The sequence below is a fragment of the Chionomys nivalis genome, chromosome X (genome assembly GCF_950005125.1).
Source record: "Chionomys nivalis chromosome X, mChiNiv1.1, whole genome shotgun sequence".
NCBI classification, from domain to species: domain Eukaryota; kingdom Metazoa; phylum Chordata; class Mammalia; order Rodentia; family Cricetidae; genus Chionomys; species Chionomys nivalis.
In genome coordinates, this window is record NC_080112.1 from 21,621,593 (window position 1) to 21,644,282 (window position 22,690).

A 22,690-nucleotide genomic window follows, 5' to 3' on the forward strand; every position below is an offset into this window, starting at 1 on the left:
TCTCAAGAATATAAGGGGTTTCACTCTGGAAGACCTATCTAGCTATGCAGAATGGTTTCACTGCTTGTCAGCTAAACCCAAGAGGATCAAGAGTAGCTGGACAGGTAAGGGTGGAATGAGCTTCTATCTTATATAAACTCCTATATTTCCAGATGAGTAATGAGAATTGCTGATGAAGATAACAATGGAGAACATGACATTGGGTTTTATCCTCCATTCTGCTTCCTCTATACATATCCTGCATCCTATGCACTAATCTAATATTGTACGTCTTCTTGGAACAGCTATGATGAAGTAATACCCACAGTATGCCTTAGGACTACTGTCGTCTAACATTGGGTCTAGTAGCTTCCTCCACAGCTGCTTGAGCTGTCTGAATCCTGCAGTTTACCGATGTCTTATCTCTAGCCCCCTTCTGCACTCTCAAGCTGGGTTGGAAACACCTGGTTGCACAAGTATCTCAGTTATCTATGAGAAATGGCATACTTCAGTTTCAAAGCCTATTTCCAAGCTTTGCTTACTTTCCCTCAGCCTGTTCCTTAAAATTTCAAGTTGAATAATAATACACCAGTAGACTTGGCTTGGTGATACTGTCTTTTCCCTCAGCTCCTCAGAAAAGCAAGGCTATCTATAAATGTCAAGGCCAGGAAGGCATACAGGAGCCCAGTACTTAAGTCTTCCCCAGCCCAGGCAGGTACAGACTTATTTTTAAAAGGACGGTGAAAGCAGAAGGGCAATGCTGACATGGTAGTGCTGTGGACTCAGCACCTATCCTCCAAGACACAATGCCAGGAACCATCACCTTATTTCACCCTGGCATAAATTAAACAAAATCCATTTCCAGATCCTTCATAAAAGAAGTCAAACTAAAATATTCTGAATAGTACTATACTAGAACCTTCACATTCTAGAAAGAAGCATTCCAAACAAGCTCCCAATTCAAGGGGGAAAGCCCTTAGTCTGGGGTACCTATAGTTTAGGTGCTCTTTATCTAATCTTCATTCTTTATGTTCTCTGCCTGCCTTTCTTTCTTACTTCCTTACCCTTTCTCTTATTAGCCTCTTGTTATGTTCCAGCTATTTTATTCAATTGTTCATCTATTCCAACTATGTGAGAGCAGGAGTGGACAGGGAGCACCGTTTATTTTTCTAGACCCCCTACCACCACCACCCACAAATGTAAACCCCACTTACAGCCCCTTCGCCGTTGAAGCCTGCTGCTGCTGTGTGGAATCCAGATCTTCTGTAACCTGGTTTGAGTGAGTTCTCCCATCTCTTGAGACATGTTAGACGTTGCAGCAATGACAGCACTGACCACAAGGTACTGGACCTCACTACCTATGTTCCTAGCTGTCCTTTCTGATGTCGCGGCCACAGCAGCAGGTGGGCAGGGCTGGGCCAGGGAAATCACTGGGTTTCTGAGCCTCTCAAAGACTATCTCCAGCTCCCTCTTTTCCTTCTGCTCCTGTATGTACAAGTTGGGACGTGGGTGCTGAAAGCCAGAGGCTAGGCAGAAGTCAGCAGAGGCCTCTGAACTCTAAGAGCTATGTACATAGAAGATAAGTTGGAGCCCAGCAAGGAGGGCAGCCAGCAAGACAGCCCAGGTCTGACCAGTTACTTCCCGCCAATGAAGACAGGACTAGTAGAGTATGCAAATAAAAAACCCAAAGATCATGTGCTTACATCCTGTGTGGTGTGGCATGACAAAGGTGATGGAGATAGGTCTCAGCTTTGAAATAAAAAAGCAGGCCTAATTACAATGTGAAGCTCCATCACAGAAAGAGATTCACACCAGAATTATATGAACCCTCAAAACAAAAACACAAACATAATGGCCCTAATTCAAAATGCAATGTTTTGAGCTAGCAGTTTAAGATCCAAACTGGAAGTAGACTTTCACTACCTCACTGCTCATCCTACTCAACAAGGCATTGCAAAAATTGTCCTTCCCTGGAGTTTGCTGCCTGCCTCTCCACAAGACTTCTCCCTCTTAAAATGAGCTGTCCGGGGCTCCTCAAAGAGATTGGCACTATCTGATCAACTTTATACTCTCTCCAGCCAAGGTTAAATAAATCAAGTAAATCTGACACCTTGGGAATAGGAGTGAATGCAGCCATTGCTGGGCAGAGAGCCGATATGTAAGCGCAGTTCACATGGCTGTCAATGCGATGAGATGACCCAGCAATAACGGCATCACAATCTAATCCAAACCCCAGCTAAAGCTCATCATGCCAAGTTGTTGGGATGGGGGCTTAGGAGAGTGGAAACTGCACTGAGCAAAGTATGCATGAGGGACAAGAGACAATGACTTATATCTAAACAGCACAAATTCACATGCCAGAGCCACCTCATCCAGATGCCTCCCCTTCGCTTGTCCCCACTCTTCTTGCCATTCCCCTGGTTATTTTGAGACTTTTATCTGTAGAATTCATGCAACTGCACAGCTCGCCTGGAAGATGTCCAAGTGCCCTTTTACTCCATTCTCTGTAACCTTCCCACCCCCAACAAACCTCCAGTGATTGGGTATTAGGAAGCTCAACTTTCTTCCACTGAGCTGGACTACGCAAGGGCAGTCTCTCAGGAAAAGAAATCTCCAGGCCCTGCCCTCAAATGCTCCCAGCTCCACTCTGCCTTTTAAGAAGCTTCCTAAAATACCTTCTCAGAACTTTCTTCTATTCAAGGGTTAGATTCCCTCCAGTTGCTGTGTCTACATCATATAAGACTTTCAATACCAAAGTCTACCTACGACAATGCACCTACTGTGGCAGTGGATCACAACAGTTAAGAACAATGGAGTATGAAGCCACACTGCCTGGGTGGAAACTCACTTTGCCCCATTGCTGGATCTAAGAAACTGGGCAGAAGGCTAACTTTTCAGAGACTTAGCTGTTTTTTGCTTTGTTTTGCTCTTTCATTTGGTATATAGGGAAGGAAAGTAGTGCCTTACTAGCCTTCAGGGCTAGTAAAGAGCCAACATATTGATATACATAAAGAAACCTGGGAAATGTTGAATATATATTATTCAACATTGCTGTTCCATTTGTGAAGTAAATGAGTCGATTCTTTCAAGTAATCTGTAAACTCTATCATAATATTATGACGCAGGATTAACATTTGCACCATGAAGAGTTCCTGAGAATCAATTAAAGAGGTAAACTCATTTTCGGTTTCTGTTAACTATGTCTGGCATAGAACGTCAAATCCTACATGTCCTCACTTATTTGCAGAACCTAAAAGATGTTGGTAAGAAGCTGAGTGGGGCCGGGTGGTGGTGGCGCACGCCCTTAATCCCAGCACTCGGGAGGCAGAGGCAGGCGGATCTCTGTGAGTTCGAGGCCAGCCTGGTCTACAAGAGCTACTTCCAGGACAGGCCCCAAAAGCTACGGAGAAACCCTATCTCGAAAAATCCAAAAAAAAAAAAAAAAAAAAAAAAAAAAAAAAAAAAGAAGCTGAGTGGGAAAAGAAGAGGGGAAGAAAGAACAACTGGTACAGGATTCGGGTAGAGAGCAGGACTAACTTCTGATATTCTAAAGCTGTGCATCAGAAGGATAACAATATTTGAAAGCAAGTAATTATAATTCTAAGTAGCTAGTAGAGAGGAGAAATGATATTTGAGGTTATACCTATCCAAATTAATCATCGCACATTATATGCATGTATTAAAATATACAGTACCACACAAGTATGTATAATTAGGTGTCAATTTAAAGTTAAAAAATAGCTAAGTCTTTCAGATTAGCAGAGAACCCCTAGAGTCTTAGAAACAGACTTTATAAAACACAAGTTTCTTAACTCTAATAAGACACATAACTAGTGTAAGTCTATTTTAAAGATCTTACTAGTCTCTGTGGTTTCAAATGTCCACAAAGCATCATTTCATTTATCTTACTTGTTCCTTTCAAACACCCACAGTAAAAACACAGGGAAATGGGTCTGAGGAAGGGACAGCTTGTCCAAGGTAATCTAGCCAATCACATGAACATAACTTTTATGTTTATAAATTTGTCCTTATGACACTGCCAAGAATCAAGAAGATAATTTTAGTAGCAAGAAATCTGAGCTAGGTGGCTAGAAGGCCTCTGACAAGATCTGAAAGGGTAAAAGTCAGGGTCTGGGTTTGATAACCTAATTTAAACCTGTCTATGAAACTTTCCACCATTCTCAGCCCAGAAACAGAATAAAACAAGCCTTCTAGAAATGCCCCAGACTAGCATTCAAACCTCTGCTAAATCTTCCCAACCTATCTATTCAGTCTGCTATCCCTCAGATCCCATGTTTAACTGCACTGGCTGATTCACAGGGCCCAGAAACAGCATTTTCCTGTCTTTAAGCTTTTGCTTAGCCTGGAGCATCTTCTATTCTCACTGAGGTCTGTCGTGCTTGTCAAGATCTGTTTTAGTGTTTCCCTTCTCTGAAAGTCAGCCTTGGAGCCTTGAGAGAGGCTTTGCCTTTGATTCTTATATTGCACATGTATCTCTATATGAGAAAGGCTTTCTCTTTTCCTAACTAGACTTTGGGCTCCTTGAAGATGGGGCCTGAATCCCTGTGATCTACTAACTGCTCATCTCAGACTCTGGCATGGAGGACAGTTGTGCAGTGACTATGTTTACAGCCTACATCTCTCTGCTGCAGATGAGATACATAAGGCGATAAGAAATCCCAGTTCACCATGGTATGTATAACACCTTTCAGGGAATGTGGGGGGGGGGGCGGCGATTTGTCTGAGGTAAAGAGGGACATCTAAGAAAGTTTTAAAACTTTGGGATGGAATAGAATAAATAAAATTATGAAATTCCCTCTAATAAGGTTTAATGTATTGGTTATAGACAGAGTTTACTCAGCATCAGATTCACACTCAAGGCTAAAGGTTGAACCATAAATTTTAAAGTGGGACTATCTCTAGAGAAGAAAACTATAAAGTGTGACTTTTGAAGACCCGTGGAGAGTGTTCCCACCTCCGAGTACAGAGTGTGGAGAGGAATCTCATTTAAAGCATCAGAACAGTTCGCATGGGCAATAAAATGATAAATGGAAAGCCAGGTTGTAGTGGCACATGCTTTATTCCCAGTACTTGGGAGGTAGAGGCAGGCGGATCTCTGTGAGTTCGAGGCCAGCCTGGTCTACAGAGTGAGTACCAGGACAGGCTCCAAAGCTACACAAAGAAACTCTGTCTCGAAGAACAAAACAGCAACAACAACAACAATAACAATAATAATAATAAATGGGGTCTGGTTTTGGCAAGTGTTGAAATGTGTGGTTGTGAATGCATTTGCTACAGGCTAGAACACTGACAGATGGTTGAGCACATGCTTATGGGTTAGATTCACAGGTGAGCACATATCAGGACTTCTCTGACAGCAGCCACCCTGGCCCCCCACTGTTTACAGATTCACATCTGGTACGCAAAGCTCACTGCATTCTAGTCATAGGAGTGGCTCTTCATTGACCATAGTCAGTCAGAAAGGAGCACACTAGAGGGTTGTGGGTAGTACTACCTGTGGATGCCACATAAAAGCCAAGAGCACTAATCTCAGATACAGCATGAAAGTCCCGAAGTGTCTCTCCAAAGAGTTTTGGATTCTGCCTCCCCAAACCCCACCTTTTCTTGATCATCAGGCCAGACCTCTGTGGGAAGTAGGCTAGGTATTTTAGTAAGGTGCCTATTGCCACCCAGAGAAACTAAAGAACTTATCAAAGTTTCATAGCAAATCAACCCCACTTTATATTCGAGAGGACAGGTCAGAGATAAAGTCTCTATTGTACGCTGAATTAAAAAATATACTACATAGTTGGAAGCTAGTCTGGGTGGATCACACAATCACAGCCAGTCTGGGATAAAGTTTCGGGCCAGCATGGGAAACATAGTTAGACACTGTTTCCAAAAATGAAAGAAAATAAAATGAAAATTGAAATTTCAAAGATGTAGGGGATTGCCCTTTAGGCTAGTGTCCTACAAAGTCAAGTACAACTGGATTTTAAAATAGTGAGCGATAGATTAGAATTACATTTCATCTTTTCCCAACTCTCCAATACCCTTTAATATATAGCTCAATCAAACTCCTTTGCAAAGAAAACCTTCCCAAGAGCCTTAAGCAAGGATTTTGACCTGTGAAACACCTATCTACTTTTCCTTTTTTCTCACCTACCTGTTCTCTTAGAGGCTTTTTCTTCCATCGCTAATTATCCAATGGCTCTCCTGCATTTACAGACCCCCAAAGCAGGTCCAGTGGGTGGCATCAAATAGGAAACCCGGAGACATTCGTTGGTTCCTGGGAAGGCTGAGGAAGCGCCCTTGTTAAGGGGTGTGTGCAGTGTTGAAATATTAGCTGCTGTGGCTGCCAAAGAAGTTCCTGAGCCACCCACAGCCTTTTCTCTTCAGTCCAACCATGTGTTCACCTTGCCCCAAAGGTCAGTACTAATATTAACAAGTCACTGGAGAATGGGGAAATTAAATCAGCTATTGAGGTGAGCAAGAACTGGATTTCCTTGGGGCTGGGCTTCCTATCTGACTTCAGTGCAGTCTGGGCGAAATCTCTTGCTTGAAAACAATCTGGCAACACGAAGAAAAATGTTCATTTCCCTTGTCCTAGTTAACCCACTCTTGGGATTCAATCCTTAGCCAGCAACTCCCAAAGCATGGACAAAGCTCAAGGCACACAGCCTTTTCTTAATTACAGAGCTATTTTCTGATGGCAATAACTAGTAACCTTTAAGTCCTCTGGGGGTGGGAGAGCAGCCCACTGTGGCTCTTTCTGCAGCCACAGAGGATGATGGCTCTAAGGCTGTGAAATTCTGAGGGTATGTGTGCTCAAGCACAAAGAACTGCAGCATTTTCAGTGAAAAACATTCGGGTGGGAAGTAATATTTTCCCCTAGAAATTGGGCTATGCCTGTTAATTCTGTTTCTGTGCGCTCAAAAAGAAGCCAAGAACCCATTGCTATTGCCCTGTTTATACCCATCTGCTAAATACCTATTCTCTTATCATATATGCCATGTCAGAGATGGCCACTGCATTCAGGCTGTTGCAATCTAGCGACTACAGAAATCATTGGGAGTTTGCATTGTGGTAAATGCTAGGACAGAATGGACCACAGAGTGTAGGTGTACCCACAGGAAAATACCTAAATGCAGGGGTGCGTGGACAGAAAATTTTAACTCAATTAAAAAAAAAAAAACCTCGATCGTTTACCTGAGTAAGAAGGGTTTAAATCTTGGCTCTACCACTTCTGTGAGACTGGGACGAATTTACTCAACTTCTACTTAGCTTCGGCGCCTTTTTCTGGTTTATCCTAAGAATGAAAGGACACAATGTAGACGGGAAAACCACAGCTGCATACAGAGACAATACTGTTCTGAAGCTTAAATTTTCCAGGCCTCAATTTTGCTCATCTGAGAAATGGAGCCAAATGCAAGTATGTGTTCTGTGTCATCCTTTACATGCTATAAGAATAAGGCTATACAGGGAGGATTTGAGGAAGTCTCCTGCCTCCAGGCTCAATAAAAACAGAGGTCATTCTCCTAAGCCTTACCGTAGTAGCTAGGTTCTTAATTAACTGCTTCATCTTCCAACTGAAAAAGTTCTCTATGCCATGGCCCAAAGGACACCAGGGGCCGAGGCCACTCAGCCACCGCCAGGGGCCGCCCACTTAAACTGGAGTTCTGCCTCGATGGGGGGCAGGGTTTTGGCTGAATTTGAATTCCCAGAGGCCCGCCCTTTGACAAAGTGACAAAATCCCATTTGTAAGTAACCTGACGCATCAAGGGGACTTTTGTGTCGAGAACAGCAGTCAGACTCAGGCGTCCAGGCCAGCATGCGGCCAGAATTTTCTTCTGGAGCCCAACCAGGGACGCGCTTCTCACCAGTCACTCTTCACAGGCTTTGGACTGGGTCTTGTTATGTAGCCCAGGCTGGCCATAAATTCATGACTGCCCGTGCCTCAGATTCCTGAGTACTGGGGTTATAAGCTTGTACGACCAAGCCCGGTTTTCCTACAGCTTCGACCTTAGTTCCGTCTCCCGCCTGTAAGAACTGAACTCGAAGCCCCGCCCTGCGTGCGTCCTGCCGTCGCGGAGGGGGCGGAGGGACCAGATGAGAACGCCTGCGCACACGCGCGTGGAAGGAGGAGCTCTAGCTCACTTCCGGGAGGTGGCAATGAATTTCCGCGCCTAAGCTTGCTTCGTGAAACGGGACAGTTTACCAAAATGTTGCGTGTGGTAAGCTGGAACATCAATGGGATCCGGAGTCCCCTGCAAGGGCTGACATGCCAGGGACCCAGCAACTGTCCCACAGCCTTGCGACGCATTTTGGACAAGTTGGATGCCGATATTGTTTGTCTTCAGGAGACCAAAGTGACCAGTAAGCATTCGAGAATCCAGGACTTTTACCTTTTTTTCCTTCTGCTAACTTTCGCTTCCTGCTCCACCTCATTTCACTTTTCCGTTTATCGATACTTAGAATCCTGCCCTTCTACCCACCTGAAAGCACTAATCCCTTTCCCGTTTAAACCCCCACCCCAGCTAGTGCCCTTAATTCCCACTCCTGTTCTGCTCTCCCAGTTGAAACCCTCATGCACAGATTCCCGCCCATTCTACCGCCCCAACTCCATGCCTTGAATTTTCTCCTTCCACGCCCCCGAGGCAGATTCCTTAGTTCTCCATCCCTGCTCCCATCTCAGTTCCACTGCCAGCATCCTTCCAGCAATCCTCACATCACCTAGACCATAAGACTTAGCTCTGATTTGTTCTCCTCAGTTTTTCCCATCTAATTTGAATATCATTTACCTCCCTGACCTTTCTATGTTTCCAGCTCCTGTCATCATAAACACTTCCTCCCCCTAGTTATGGCTCTGATGTACACTAGTAATTAGCCTGTAACTGTTATTCTAGTCTTTCATGGGTCCATGGTGCTAGTTTTACCTCTGACTTTGTATTACATTTTTTTTTTCCCAGGAGATGTACTGACAGAGCCCCTGGCTGTTGTTGAGGGCTATAACTCCTATTTCAGCTTCAGCCGCAGCCGTAGCGGCTATTCTGGTAAATGGGGTCTTCTGGGGGTATTTAACTTAATGTTGGTGATGGGAGCAAGTAGCAGTGAAGTGTTTGGGTATTTAACGAGAAGGTAATATATTCCAACTTTTCATCTCCAGAGCTAAAGCTGCATAAAATCTGAGGTTACATTAATATTTATGTACCAGATTATCTTTTTGGCCCTCAGAAGTACAGTAAAAATTGGGTGAGCTCTGGAGCTGATCTGCTAGGGTTCAGGCCGTGGCTCACTTCCTAGCTGTGTTTTTGCTGGAAAGTTACTTTACCTTTGTATCTCAGGTTTCTTATCTAGAAAATGAGGTTAATGTTTACTTTCTAGGCTCTTACAAGGGTTTAGACATTTATGCATGTGTTAATACTAATAGCCAATATTTTATCAGCATTTGTCATGTATCTGTGTAATATACATTGTTGTTGTTCTTGTAAAGTAAAACATTCTGTGGCTTTTTTGTTTTTTTTGTTTTTTGGGTTTTTTTTTTTTTTTTTTTTTTTTTTTTTTGGTTTTTTGAGACAGGGTTTCTCTGTGTAGCTTTGGAGCCTGTCCTGGCTCTGGCTTTGTAGATCAGACTGGCCTTGAACTCACAGAGATCCTCCTGCCTATGCCTCCCAAGTGCTGGGATTAAAGGCATGTGCCACCACTGCCTGACCATTCTGTTGTTTTTTTTTTTTTTTACATGAATCTGAGGCCTCAGGGTATGGGTTGGTTGCTTCAGATTTTACAGAGCCATATAATGGCCCTTGAGTTACATTTAACAAAGATATCAAAAACTATTCCCTGTATGGGTACATTTAGAGTGGAACAGGCTGTACAGTAGTATTTTGGTTGCTGATCCTATTCAGAATACTCTATTTGTCCCCAGGTGTGGCTACGTTTTGTAAGGACAGTGCTACCCCAGTGGCTGCTGAAGAAGGCCTGAGTGGTGTGTTTGCCACCCAGAATGGGGATGTTGGTTGCTATGGAAACTTGGATGAGTTCACCCAAGAGGAACTCCGGGTTCTGGATAGTGAGGGCCGGGCCGTCCTTACCCAGCACAAGATCCGGTAATAGCCTGTATCTTCCTACTACAGACCATCTCTGGTTCTAGTCAGTGTCCATAATATAAGGTCCATCTTATAGGTATGCAGTTGCTATAGTTCCCAAACTTTCTTTTCCTGGACTCTAGTACTGGGTGGGCTAAGTGATCCTGGCAAATCATGCTTCCTTTTGAGCCTTGTGTTCCCCTCTCTACAGTGGGAGTACAGCTAATTACCACAGGCTACTCAAAAGCTGCTTAGCCAACACAGAACTCATTGCTCCAAATTGGATTCTTTCTGGGTATCTCATCTTCATAAAAGGCAGAATTATCCCCCAGTTTACCTGGACTCTTAAGCCCTCCTTACTTCACCCAGAGCCTATCCCCTAGACCTGCTCGTGCCTGCTTGCTTGTGTCTCCCTAACCCTTTTTCTTCTATCCCATGGGCAACCATTAACTGGGAGCTGCATGGTGTAGCTGTGGACGGGGAGTCTTAGAACTGAACTCTTTGTGTGGGGGCTCTTTTCTCCCCAGCACATTGGAAGGGAAGGAGAAGACCTTGACTCTCATCAATGTGTACTGTCCCCATGCGGATCCTGGGAGGCCTGAGCGGCTGACCTTCAAGATGCGTTTCTATCGCCTGCTGCAGATCCGAGCAGAAGCGCTCTTGGCAGCTGGCAGGTATTGTAAATCTAGGCAGCCGGGCTTGGTTGAGTTCATCTTGGTGACTCGCCTTGTGTCGTGCTCCATAAAAGGATATAGCATTTTGTCTTTGAGTTCCTTTATCCTCTAATTTTGAACACTGTCGTGCTGACCTGAACAGGCCTTGGTGTCTTAAGAGCTGTGGGGACAGAGTAAAGTGACATGAACACTGTCTTTGTACTCCGAGCTCTTTGCTCAAGGGTAGCTGTGGTCCCTGTTCTCTTTTTCCAAACGCCTACCCCCAGAGAAGAGTTTTGAGGATAAAATGAGGCAAGAGTGGTAAAGTGCCTAGTTCCAAGGATGGACAGGAAAAAAGTGGGAGGAGGTTAAAGTAATCAAGGGGCACTTCCTCCAGGCAGTGGTGTCTGAGCTCAGCTTTGAAGGACGAGAAGGATGGCATTAGATAGAGGTCATTGAAGCATTCATATCATATGCAATAGTGTCAACTCTGCTGCTCAGAATTTGGTTCCTCGTGCGTGAGAAGTGTCCAGATGGGAGAATGGAAGAGGCGCTCTGCTATGAGTATTTGGTAGCAAAAGCTCTAGGGGGAGGTTGCATCTCCAAGCTCTCAGACCTGGGGGGAAAGTACATGGGACTCCTCATTCTTGAATGTCCGGTTGACAACCCCACGTTGTGTTTTTCAGCCATGTGATAATCCTGGGGGACCTGAATTCAGCTCATCGGCCCATTGACCACTGTGACGCAGGCAGTCTGGTAAGGCTCCCTCGAAACTCTAGGCCCCTCCCTCTCTGGTTCTGTTCCTTCAAGTATCCCATGCAGTACTGGGAGTTTGGCACCAAAGGTGCCTTTATGGAAAAACAGTGCTTGGTTTGAATGTATCCTTTTTTATTCTGAAATTACATGTAAAAATTGTACATATTTATGGAATATGATATAATATTTTGGCATGAATAATGGTCAAATGGGATAAATTGCCTAATCTGTCACCTCAAATATTTGTCTTTCTGTATGGGCAAGCAATGAAAACTTCTTTGAACTACAAGGTTTGAAATATGAAATAATTTATCGCTAGCTCTTCCTATACTGTGGAACACTGCTAGGTCTTTATCTTCCTATCAAGCTGTTCACATTAAGCAGCTACTCTCTCCCTTTCTTCCTACCTCTCCTGGACTCTGGTAACAACTGCTCTACTCTGCTCCATGAAATCAACATTTTAGACTTCCATACATGAGTGAGATCACATGACATCTCTCTTTCTGGGCTTCCCTTGTTTTCATGTCTTTCAGTTCCATTCATTTGCTGCAAATGATATATATATATATATATTCTTCTTTCTGGAAAAATAGTATTGTATTCTGTATGTGTATTCTATTTTCCTTTTGTTCATTAATGAATATGTAGGTTGCTAGTGTATTCTTCTTTTTCTTATATGAGCCTCTTATTCCCTATAGGCCAATGTTTCCTTAACCCTTAAGTGCATATTAGAGCAAACCTATCAATACCTTAATAGTACACCAAAACAATGGAATCAGAATCTCTTAGGTGTAGACCCACGGTGATGGTGTGTTTGAAAAGTCCTACAACAGACACAAGCTCGAGAAGCACTACTTTAGAATTTATATGAAGTCCTCATCTTGACCATCTCATAGAAAACTGCTGTGCTACAAAAGCAAACTGCCTGTTTTCCTCTGCTCTCATCCTATAATAACCAACAGAAGACTCCTGTGAGCTCAAAAGGGGTGGAGATTTCTCCTTACCTCCAAGCAAGCCGACAGCTTTGCATCTGTGCACATCAGCTAGTTGTCCTTTAATACTGTTCAGTTAACTTGGCCCATTAGCTCTAGCTTCTTATTGGCTAACTCTTATATGCCCCAAACATGGTCAGACCCCACAGGTTGAGGACTACTCTCCAAAACTGTCACTTCAGACCCAGTCACAGTTGGAACTTCTGAACTATAAATTGAGGTTCCCATGACCTCATCTGTGTGTTAATTTGCTAGAGCAAAGAAATACTCAGCCACTCTAACTTAAGTCTAATGATTATCCATAAAGAATGTTTGAAATAATATAAATAGACAGATGAAGAAATACATGCAGAGGAAAGTCTGGAAGGGTCATTTGTGCCAGCTTCTGTTCCTGTGGAGTTGGGTGAGTCATTCTCCCAACACATGGATGAGTCTTCATTTGTCTTCTTGCACCTCTACATGTTGAGCTGTCCAGTTCTCTGAACCCTGCTTTTGGGTTTTATGGAAACTTCACTGCCTAAGTATGTGCTGAAGGTGGAATAGGGAAGCCCATCAAGGCCTGTGGCAGCTTTTCATCATTCCTTCCTCAATGGTTCAGGGATGGATCCTCTGGAATGAGGATCTTTTATTTTATTAAAAATGGATTTTTTACACAATATATTCTGATTATTGTTCCCCTCCTTCATCTCCCAGCTCTTCCCCTCTTTCCGTATTCATGCAACTGTACACCTTCCTTACACACACACAGAGGGAGAAAGCATAAAAACACAAAATTGGAAAGCATAATATGTAAGCAAAAGGCCAGTAAAGAAAAAAAATACTCAAAGATCTATAAAAGTACCATCATGTTTGGTGTTGGCCACTTACTGCTTGGCATGGAGCCTTCCCTTCAGGGTGGTTAACATATCCAGTGACATTCTATTGTAGAAAACTGAGTTTTCCTTTGTGAGCAGTTGTCTGTTGTAGATTGCTTTGTGGTTAGCGGTGATGTCCATTTCCCACTTTCAGTGCTGGAACCCATGTGGCTTGGACCTGTGCAGGCTCTGTACAAACTGCCCCAGTCTCTGAGTTCGTGTGTGTGTGTGTGTGGCATTGTTTCCTTTCTGTCTCCTATCCCCCCGGCTCTTTCAATTTTTCCTCTTTGTCCTCTGCATATCTCCCTGAGCTCTGAGGGGAACAGTTTGATGAAGATATCCTATTTAGGTTTAGGACTGAATGTTCCATGATCTGTCACTCTACACATTGTCCAGTTGTGGGTCTCTGTATTTGCTCCCATTTTCTTCAGGTGAAAGCTCCTCCGATGATAGCTCATCAAGGCACTAATGGGTGTACAAGTCATTATATTGCTATATTCCTTTAGCAGAACAATGGTATTTAGTCCCCCCCCCCCCTCGAGTCCCTGACTATTTAGCCTCAGGTTCTTGGCCACCAGGGTAGTGTCAGACATGGGTAAATCCAATCAGAAAGTGGTTGCTTACTCCCAGGACTTCTGTGCTACTATTACAGAAGAGTATATCGTGCATTCAGGTCACCATTGTTTATCAATGGGTTTATATCTGAGTTGATAATTACCTTTGTCCTTTGGTAATGTGCAGAGTACTGGCTTTCGTAAGGCACCAGCTTGACTTTTTTGTGTTCAATGAGATATGTTTGTGTTGTCTTTACAATAGGGCTTTACCCTCAATTTGTAAAGAGCAATCAATAGCCTTGGAAATAGCCTGAATTGTGTTAGGGTGTCCATGGGGCTCATTTGGTCAACAATTCAATTATATGTAACCCATTCCTGGTACTGGAGGTTTCAATTCTTAGCAGGAGGTGTCTAGTTGGAGCTTGCTTGTCCGTTATTTGGTGATTTCATTTATACTTCTTTCATTTATGAGTATATATTAATAAGCTTATACTGTAGTAGGTTTAATATGACAACTTGGATTGCCTTTAGTCTTAGCTGTCACTCAATGTATTCTTTCTTACCTTCCTCTTTTTTCCCTATCTCTATTTAATCCTCTTGCTTCAGGTCACACCCAACCCCACCTCCCACCCACCTCTCCATAACCATAACTGTATTCTATGTATTCTATTTCTTCTTCCTTAGGAAATACTTCCATCCCTCCTAATCCCTTACTCTATAACTAGTGTGCCCATTGAAAGCTTAAAGACTAACATACACATATAAGTGAATACATGTTGTATTTGTCTTTTTAGGTCTGGGTTACGTCACTCCAGATGATTTTTCTAGTTTCATCTATATAATTGTGGATTTTATGATTTTATTTTTAAATAGCTGAGTAATACTCCATTGTGTGAATGTATCACATTTTTATTAATTATTTGTCTGTTGATGGACACCTAGGCTGTTTCCAATTTTTGGATGTTATAAATTGAGCAGGAGTGAACATAGCATGGATGAGCAGTGTCTCTTGTAGGAGGAGGGCCCGCTTGTTCATCCCAGCTGCCTGGCTAGCTTAGCCCCGAAATAACCACACAGAAACTGTATTAATTGAATCATTGCTTGGCCCATTAGCTCTAGCTTCTTATAGGCTAACTCTTATATTAATTTAACCCATTTCTATTAATTTGTGTATTGCCACATGGCAGTGGCTTACCAGGTAAAATTACCAGCGTCTGTTTCTAGCAGCTCCATGGCATTTCTCCAACTCTGCTTTCCTCCCAGAATTTAGTTCCATCTTCACTGCCTACTTAAGTTCTGCCCCATCAACAGGCCAAGTCAGTTTCTTTATTCATTAATGAAAACAACACATAGACAGAAGGACCTCCTACACCAATCTCTGTAGTAGGGTGTAGAGTACTTTGGGTATATTCCCGAGAGTGCTGTAGCTAGAGCTTGAGGTAGATCTATTCCCAACTTCCTGAGAAATTGCCACACTGATTGGAATAGTGATTGGTCAGGTTTGCACTCCCAACAGCAATAGAGGGATGAGTATTCCCTTTACTTCACATCCTATACAGTGTGAGCTATCATTTGTTTGATTCACCTTGACTATCCTGACTAGTGTAAGATAAAATCTCAGAATGATTTTGGCTTGCATTTCCCTGATGACTAAGCATGTTAAAGATTTCTTAAGTGTTTTTCAGCCATTTGTGTTTCATCTTTCTATTTAGGTCTGTACCCCATTTTTTAAATGGGTTATATTTTGTCCACTTCTTTAATTCTTTATATGTTAAAGCTATTTGTCCTCTATGATATGTAGTTGGTAGTTGGTGAAGATCTTTTCCCATTTTGTAAGCTGCCGCTTTGTTAGAATGATGGTATCCATACAGAAGCTTTTCATTCTGATGAGGACCTATTTATTGTAGTTTTTAGTACCTGTACTATCAGTGTTCTGTTCAGAAAGTCTTCTCCTGAGCCATTGAGTTCAAGGCTATTCCCCACTTTCTCTTCTATCACATTCATGATTTCTGACCTTATATTAAGGTCTTTGATTTATTTGGAGTTGAGTTTTATGCTGGTCGTTAAGTATGTATTGTATCTATTTGCATTCTTCTATCTGTAACCATCCAGTTTGACCAGCCCTGTTTGTGAAAGATGATCCTTTTTTTCTGGTATGTATATCTGGCTTCTTTATCAAAGATCAGATGCCCATAGATGTATGGACTTGCATTAGGTTCTTCCTTTCTATTCCATTGGTCAACATGGCTGTTTTTATGCTGATGCCATGCTGTTTTTATCACTATAGATCTGTAGTACAATTTGAGATTGGGAATAAGGCCGTTGTAGCAAGGAGGAGGCAACTCATTGGTTCCTGGCTGCTTAGCTCCGAAATAACCACACAGATACTATATTAATTAAATCACTGCTTGGCCCATTAATTCTAGCTTCTTACTGGCTAACTCTTACATGTGAATTTAACTCATTTCTAGTAATCTTTGTATCATCACGTTGCTGTGTCTTACCGGGTAAAGTTTCGTCCAGCTCCAGCAGGGCTACATGGCTTCTCTCTGACACTGCCTTTTTTTCTCCCAGCATTTACATTAGTTTTCCCTGCCTAGCTTTGTTCTTTTGCCCCATCATAGGCCAAGATAGTTTCTTTATTCACTAACCAATAAAAGCAACACATAGAAGGACCTCCCACACTATTTCCCCTTTTCTGTTTAAACAAAAAGGAAGGCTTTAACTTTAACATAGTAAAATTACATATAACAAAACAGGTATCAAGCAAGAATTACAGTTACAATATTTATAAACTACTTTCTATTTTTTAATTCCGTCAAAGACTCCAGAAGGATATAATATTACCTAAGTTAATAGGAAGTGCATTGTAAGCAACTTCCAAAACTCTAGAAATGACAGAGACATCTCGCTACCTGGACACTCACCCAAAGTTCTTCTGTAACATTGCAGGCACCCATCTTTAGCCTACAGGTGCATAGTATCTGGTAGACATTTCCATGAAGCAGGAAATTTCAAAAACAGTTTTGCCTATTTTGGCAGTTTGTCAGTCACTTTCTTCTGTGTCTAGCAGACTCTTTTATGAAGCACAAACCCCTAAAAGATCATCTTACCTTTAGGCAAATTCAGCAGTCATTTTTCTGTGGGTCCTGCATGTCCAGTTCATCAAGCAGTCCAGGCAAGAGCAGTTTTTTGCCCAAATGGCTAACCAACTCCGTAAGAAGCCTCTTAGATGCCCATTTTCCTCTTGAAGCAATTGGTTCTGCCAGGAGCAGGTGTGTCTCATTGTCATGAAAAGTCCTAAATTCTTAAACATTTTAAATGTCATATTCTCTAGTTTTTGAAATATTTGAAGAATGCCTATCTTACCAAAAACAATCTACAGATTCAATGCACTCCCATCAAAATACCAACAATTAATTTTACAGAAATTATAAGGACAATATTCAGCCCCATAAGGAAATACAAAATACCCGGGATAGCTCAAACAATCCTGAATAACAACAACAACAAAATACTGAAGGTATTTCCTGAAGAAGGTTGTTAATATATACTGTTTAATTTTGGTTTTATTATGGAATGTCTTTCTCTGCCTGTTGTGAGTACAACTTTTGCTGAGTATAGTAGTCTGGGCTGGCATCCATGGTCTCTTAAGGTCTGCATAATGCTTGACCAGAACCTTCTGGCTTTCAGAGTTTCCCTGAGCTGTCAGGTGTAATTGTAACAGGTCTGCCTTTATGTGTTACTTGGTCTTTTTCCCTTACAACTTTCAATTATCTTTCTTTGTTCTGTATGTTTAGTATTTTGGTTATTCCGTGCCAACTCTTTATTTAGGGTGAGGAAATTTTCTTCTATGATTTTATTGAAAATACTTTCTGTTCCTTTGACCTGGATTTTTTCTCCTTTCTTTATTCCTTTTATTCTTAGATTTTATCTTTTCTTAGTGTCCCAAATTTCCTGGATGTTTTATGTCAGGAGTTTTTTAGATTTAACATTTTTTTTTGGTAGATGTGTCCATTTCTTCTATCGTGTCTTCAAAGCCTGAGAATCTCTCTTCCATCTCTTATATTCTGTTGGTGAGTCTTGCCTCTGAGGTTCCTGTTCGAGTTCCTAAATTTTTCATTTCCAGTTTTATCTCAGTTTGAGTTTTTTTTTTTTAGTGATTCTATTTCTACTTTCAGGTCTTGAAGTATATTTATTATTTGATTCCACTGTGTTTTCACAGACTTCACTAAGGGATTTATGCCTTCTTTAAGGTCCTTGAACATAATTTATAATAGCTATTTTGAAGTCTTTGTTTTGTGTTCCAGTTATATTAGATTTCTCAGGGGCTGCTATAGTAGAGTTATTGAATTCTGGTGGAGCCACACTGTCCTGGTTATTACTGTGTTTTTAAGTTGATGTCTAGGCATTGGGGATTAGGAAGATTGTAATTATAGGTGCTATTATTTGGTCTGGTCCTTTTTGGGTGAGTGTCTATTCCTTGGTTTCTGTTGCCATCGCTGGATCTTAGGAAAGTGTGATGGCTGTGCATTGCTTGATAGTGTTTGCTCAGACACTCTGCCACAGTGTGCTGGGCTAGGAGAAAAGACTGAGAACACCTTCAGGAAAGAACCAAGGGGATACTGCTCACACCTAGAGATAGCATTCACAGGGAGTTGGGAGGTGTGGTGGGAAGAGGAGACCTATCAAATAGGTTGCAGTAAGGCAAAGAATTATGTAGAAAGGCAGGCATGAATGGGCTAGGTTGACCCTAGGTTTGAACCAAGAGTTGGAGTCTCCAGTGGCTAGAGTTGAGGTAGGAGGAGGAGCACTCTCCACAGGTTGTTTCCGGACTGAGGCTGAGAACGAAGAGATCGCAATAGAGGAACTACGCTGTGATTCAACTAATTGAATCCCTGCCATGTGTGGCCAGTGCAGTTTCCCAGTAGAAAGTGTTTTTAGGTATTGGGTACTAACATAAAGGAAAGGGGTGATGAAAGGGTCTCCAGGAAGGAGGCAAACCGGGTCTGCTGCACGGTTTGGTGGAGTCCCTAGGGAACTGAAACAGAGTGGGAGGATCGGCCCCGGCAAGTGGTCTGCTACAGGGCCGAGGATGGAACCAGAAGAATTACAGCGGAGAACAGGAAGGAGGGCAAGATGATCCAGCTGCTTTCCAGATCAGTGTGGACACTGGGCAACCAAATAGAAAGGGTCTCTAGGTATCAGCAGTTGACACAAAGGAGCAGTAGAGGGTTTGATAGGGTAAGGGTTTAGGGGTTCACGGAAAGTAGGGACGTTAGGTTTGCCTCAAGGCTTGGTGGTGGAGTCTATGGGGAGTAAAAGTAAGGTGAGAGGACCATCTCCTGTAAGTATTCTGCCCCGGGGCTGGGGGTGAGTCTGAGGAATTGCAATGTAGGACAGGAAGGAGAGTGAAGATGGTCTACCTGCTTCCCGGGCCAGCATGGCACTGGGTTCCCAGGTGGAAAGTCTGGGGTGGGGGTCTAATGCCCTAACACAGACAAGGGTCAGACCAAGACTTCTCACTGGCTGTCAAAATGTGGAGAAGGGTTAGTTTATACGGTCCTCCCTGGGGGAAAAAAAAGTGGTAGTTTCTAAGATTTGCTGTGAGGTGGAATTATCATCTAGAAAGTATGGATGAAAACAAAAACTGTATATCAACATCCAAGGCGTGGTCAGTGTTGACATGGTACAGTCATCCCTGGAGGTGCTTCAGAAAGGGGGCATGGGAGGATTACTTGACTGGTGTTGAAGAGAGCCACGGACAGAAACACAGGTATGGCTCTTAGCAGAACTTGGCTAATGTGGCGGGGTGGCAGCGTGGCAAAGATGATAAACCCTGCCAAGTGCGAGCTTCTCTCCAGAGCTGCTCTTCTTGTCCTTTTCTACCCCGTCCCCACAGCCGGCCACGTTATCGTGATTGTATTTTACGTCCTCTTTGGCACCATGCTAGTTCCAGTAGCCATCACCTTTTACTTCATGGACAGTGGCAGTCTCACCCTACTAGAATCTTCAGTCTGGTGTTCCCTTGGGTCATTTAGTTTGCGCAAACCCATCACAGAGCTGTTATTTCAGTTTGGCACTTCCTCTCCTGAAATTACTACCACATGGGCTTCACCTCTTGTTTCCAGATCATTTCCCCAGAGTAACAGCCTTTGTTACCAAGATCTACTCTGCGCCAGTGTCAGTTCTGCCACTGAACAGCTGTTCTGTGACTATGTTGTTGCACCAAATCAGTGGGTGTGTAAGTGGGCGAACTGGATAAATGCATGGGCGGGTGGATCAGGGATCAGACATGGATGCCTGAATCCCCCAAGCTCCAGAGGGAGGAGGGATGTCAGTGAGGACATTGACACATAACATAAATCGATTGGCATGGAGTGGGGAATCTTAAAGGAAAAGTAGCATTCTTCCAACTCCTGATTTTGGCTTACTTCTCTCTAGAGGCACCACTTTTATTTATTGTGATGAGGTCTTACAATATACCCAGGGTGGCAGTCCTCCTGCTTCAGCCTCCTAAGTGCTGGGATTCCAGGTGTAACCAACATGCTTAGTTTTGTTTTTCAATCTTTTGTAAAGAATTTTGGGAATTCCTTTGATTAAGCAAACAACAGACCTTCAGATGGGGCTTTTATGTCAGGGTAAGCATAATGTGGGATAGAGAAAGACAAACAGGAACTTCTCAAAAGATTTATTTTTATTTTAAATTATGTGTCTTATAGAGGTATCTGCACATAAGTATAGGTGTCCACAGAGGCTAAGGGACATTGGATTCCCTGGAATGATGGGGGCGGGGGGGAGAGGGTTGAGATTTCTATGTGGGTGCTGGTACCAAACTCAAGTCCTCTTCAAGAGTAGTACTCATTTTAACCACGGAGCCTTCTCTCCAACCCCAGGCTTTGATTTCTAACATTCTTTATTTAAAAGCTCATGCTTGTCAGAGATATGGTTCAGCTGTGAAGAGTGCTTGGTCCTCTTGCAGAGGACCTGGATTAGATTCCCAGCACCCACGTGACAGCTCACAACTGTCTGTTACACCAGTTCCTGAGAACCTGGCAACCTCTTCTGGCCTCCATGGATACTGTATGCACATGGTGCACAGATATACAGGGAGGCAAAACACCCATTCATAAAATGAAACAAAGGAAGCAAAAAAGAAAAGAAAATACACCAAAGCCTAGCTCTGCCTGGTCTGGACTGTATGGCATTGAACCAAGAATCTTTAGAACAACCAAATTTTATTCGTAAAATGAAGCAGTTAAGTCTAAATTTCTTCCTATTTTAAGAATCTAGTTTTGGCTTTTAATTCACTTTTCCTTCCCCAGGAGTGCTTTGAAGAGGACCCAGGACGTAAGTGGATGGATGGCTTGCTCAGTAGCCCAGGGATGGAGGCTGGATCCCACATAGGGCTTTTCATGGATAGCTACCGCTGGTTCCATCCAAAACAGGAGAGGGCCTTCACCTGCTGGTCAGTGGTCAGTGGTGCACGCCATCTCAACTATGGCTCTCGACTTGACTATGTATTAGGAGACAGGAGCTTGGTCATAGATATCTTCCAGTCCTCCTTCCTGCTCCCTGATGTGATGGGTTCTGACCACTGCCCTGTGGGAGCTGTCTTGAATGTGTCCTGTGTGCCAGCAAAACAGTGCCCAGCTCTGTGTACCCGCTTCCTCCCTGAGTTTGCAGGTACCCAGCTCAAGATTCTTCGCTTCCTAGTTCCTCTTGAACAAGAACCTGTACGAGTTCAGACAGTCCTGCAGCCCAGCCATCAAATCCAGGTACAGAAACACCCAAGCAAAGCTCGCATGCACTCAACCAGGCCTCGGAAAAGTCAAGGTGTCTCCCAAAGGAACCAGAAAAACCTGATGAGTTACTTCCAGCCTTCCTCTAGCCTTCCCCAGCCTTCTCCTGATGTGGGGCTACCTAGTCTGCCTCTGGTGGGCCCTCTTACAATCCCAAAGACTCCAGAAGAGGTGACAGTGGCCACAGTGGTGGAAGACAAAGTCAAGGTTTCAGAGGCCAAAAATGAGAAGGAAGTACGGACCTCCTTCTGGAAGTCTATGCTGAGTGGGCCCTCCCCTATGCCCCTTTGTGGAGGCCATAGGGAGCCATGTGTGATGCGTACCGTGAAGAAAGCAGGACCCAACTTGGGCCGCCAGTTCTACATGTGTGCTAGGCCACGAGGTCCTCCCAGTGACCCCTCTGCTCGCTGTAACTTTTTTCTCTGGAGCAGGCCCAGCTGAAACAACTGAGGCCTAGGGATGTCTGACATGGTTACCCTATGTACAGTGTCTGATGCCAGGTCATTGTCTCTGAAATTGCCTTCTCCCTGAGGCTTCCTTTCTTTCTCTACTTCCTCTTCTCTTATTTCCCTCTCTCCCTTCCCTTCTAATGCCTTCTCCCTCTTCTCACATATCTACAGGGAACTAATTTAAATCCCTTCTGCCCTTGCTGGACACTGTATTCATTCATAAATAAAGTCTTTGTTTCAGTGTACCATGTTGAGTGGATATTTTGATGTAATCTAGAAAGTTGAGTCAGAGAGGCTCTCTCAGTACTAGTAGGCTTTCTGGCCTCCATACTGCCAAAGCAACATGGTAGCCAGAGGAGCCGTGCTCCTGAGAGAGGCTGGTGAGCTCTCGGGATTATCTGCAGCTCTGAGGTTGGATCAGTGAGGAAGGTGGGTGTGGTGTGGGTTGTGTATACTTAAACAATAGCTTCCCAAGTAGTGTGTTCTTCAGCTGTGACAAATTGTCATCAGAGAGAAAAAAGGGGTGTTTCAGCCCTCAGAGTTACAGAGCCTGAGATACCATAAGT

The 22,690-nt window shown here is 43.3% G+C and overlaps 2 protein-coding genes across 5 annotated transcripts in view; one reads left to right on the forward strand and one right to left on the reverse strand.

Annotated features, from left to right (window-relative positions):
- The window catches only part of Pfkfb1 (6-phosphofructo-2-kinase/fructose-2,6-biphosphatase 1), a 63,393-nt gene extending 55,518 nt beyond the window's left edge, over positions 1 to 7,875 (reverse strand). For 2 of the 3 annotated variants that reach the window (XM_057759565.1, XM_057759568.1), the window contains exon 1: positions 1,194 to 2,001. In XM_057759565.1, the coding sequence (XP_057615548.1) occupies positions 1,194 to 1,284 (91 nt within the window). In that variant the 5' untranslated portion in view covers positions 1,285 to 2,001. Of the gene's footprint in view, positions 1 to 1,193; positions 2,002 to 6,145; positions 6,278 to 7,188; positions 7,289 to 7,859 lie in introns of those variants that run through there. The other variant, XM_057759566.1, reaches the window with a different exon arrangement.
- Apex2 (apurinic/apyrimidinic endodeoxyribonuclease 2) lies at positions 4,177 to 22,359 on the forward strand. Of its 2 annotated transcripts, XM_057759564.1 has the most exons (9): positions 4,177 to 4,671; positions 6,208 to 6,407; positions 7,294 to 7,411; positions 7,995 to 8,355; positions 8,949 to 9,032; positions 9,905 to 10,085; positions 10,592 to 10,738; positions 11,404 to 11,473; positions 21,199 to 22,359. In XM_057759564.1, the coding sequence occupies exons 4-9, from the start codon at positions 8,202 to 8,204 to the stop codon at positions 22,114 to 22,116; spliced, it is 1,554 nt and encodes a 517-aa protein (XP_057615547.1). In that variant the 5' UTR covers positions 4,177 to 4,671; positions 6,208 to 6,407; positions 7,294 to 7,411; positions 7,995 to 8,201; the 3' UTR covers positions 22,117 to 22,359. The 2 variants fall into 2 exon arrangements, with proteins under 2 accessions (XP_057615547.1, XP_057615546.1); XM_057759563.1 differs by having other exon boundaries at positions 7,294 to 8,355.
- The last annotated feature ends 331 nt before the right edge of the window (positions 22,360 to 22,690 follow it).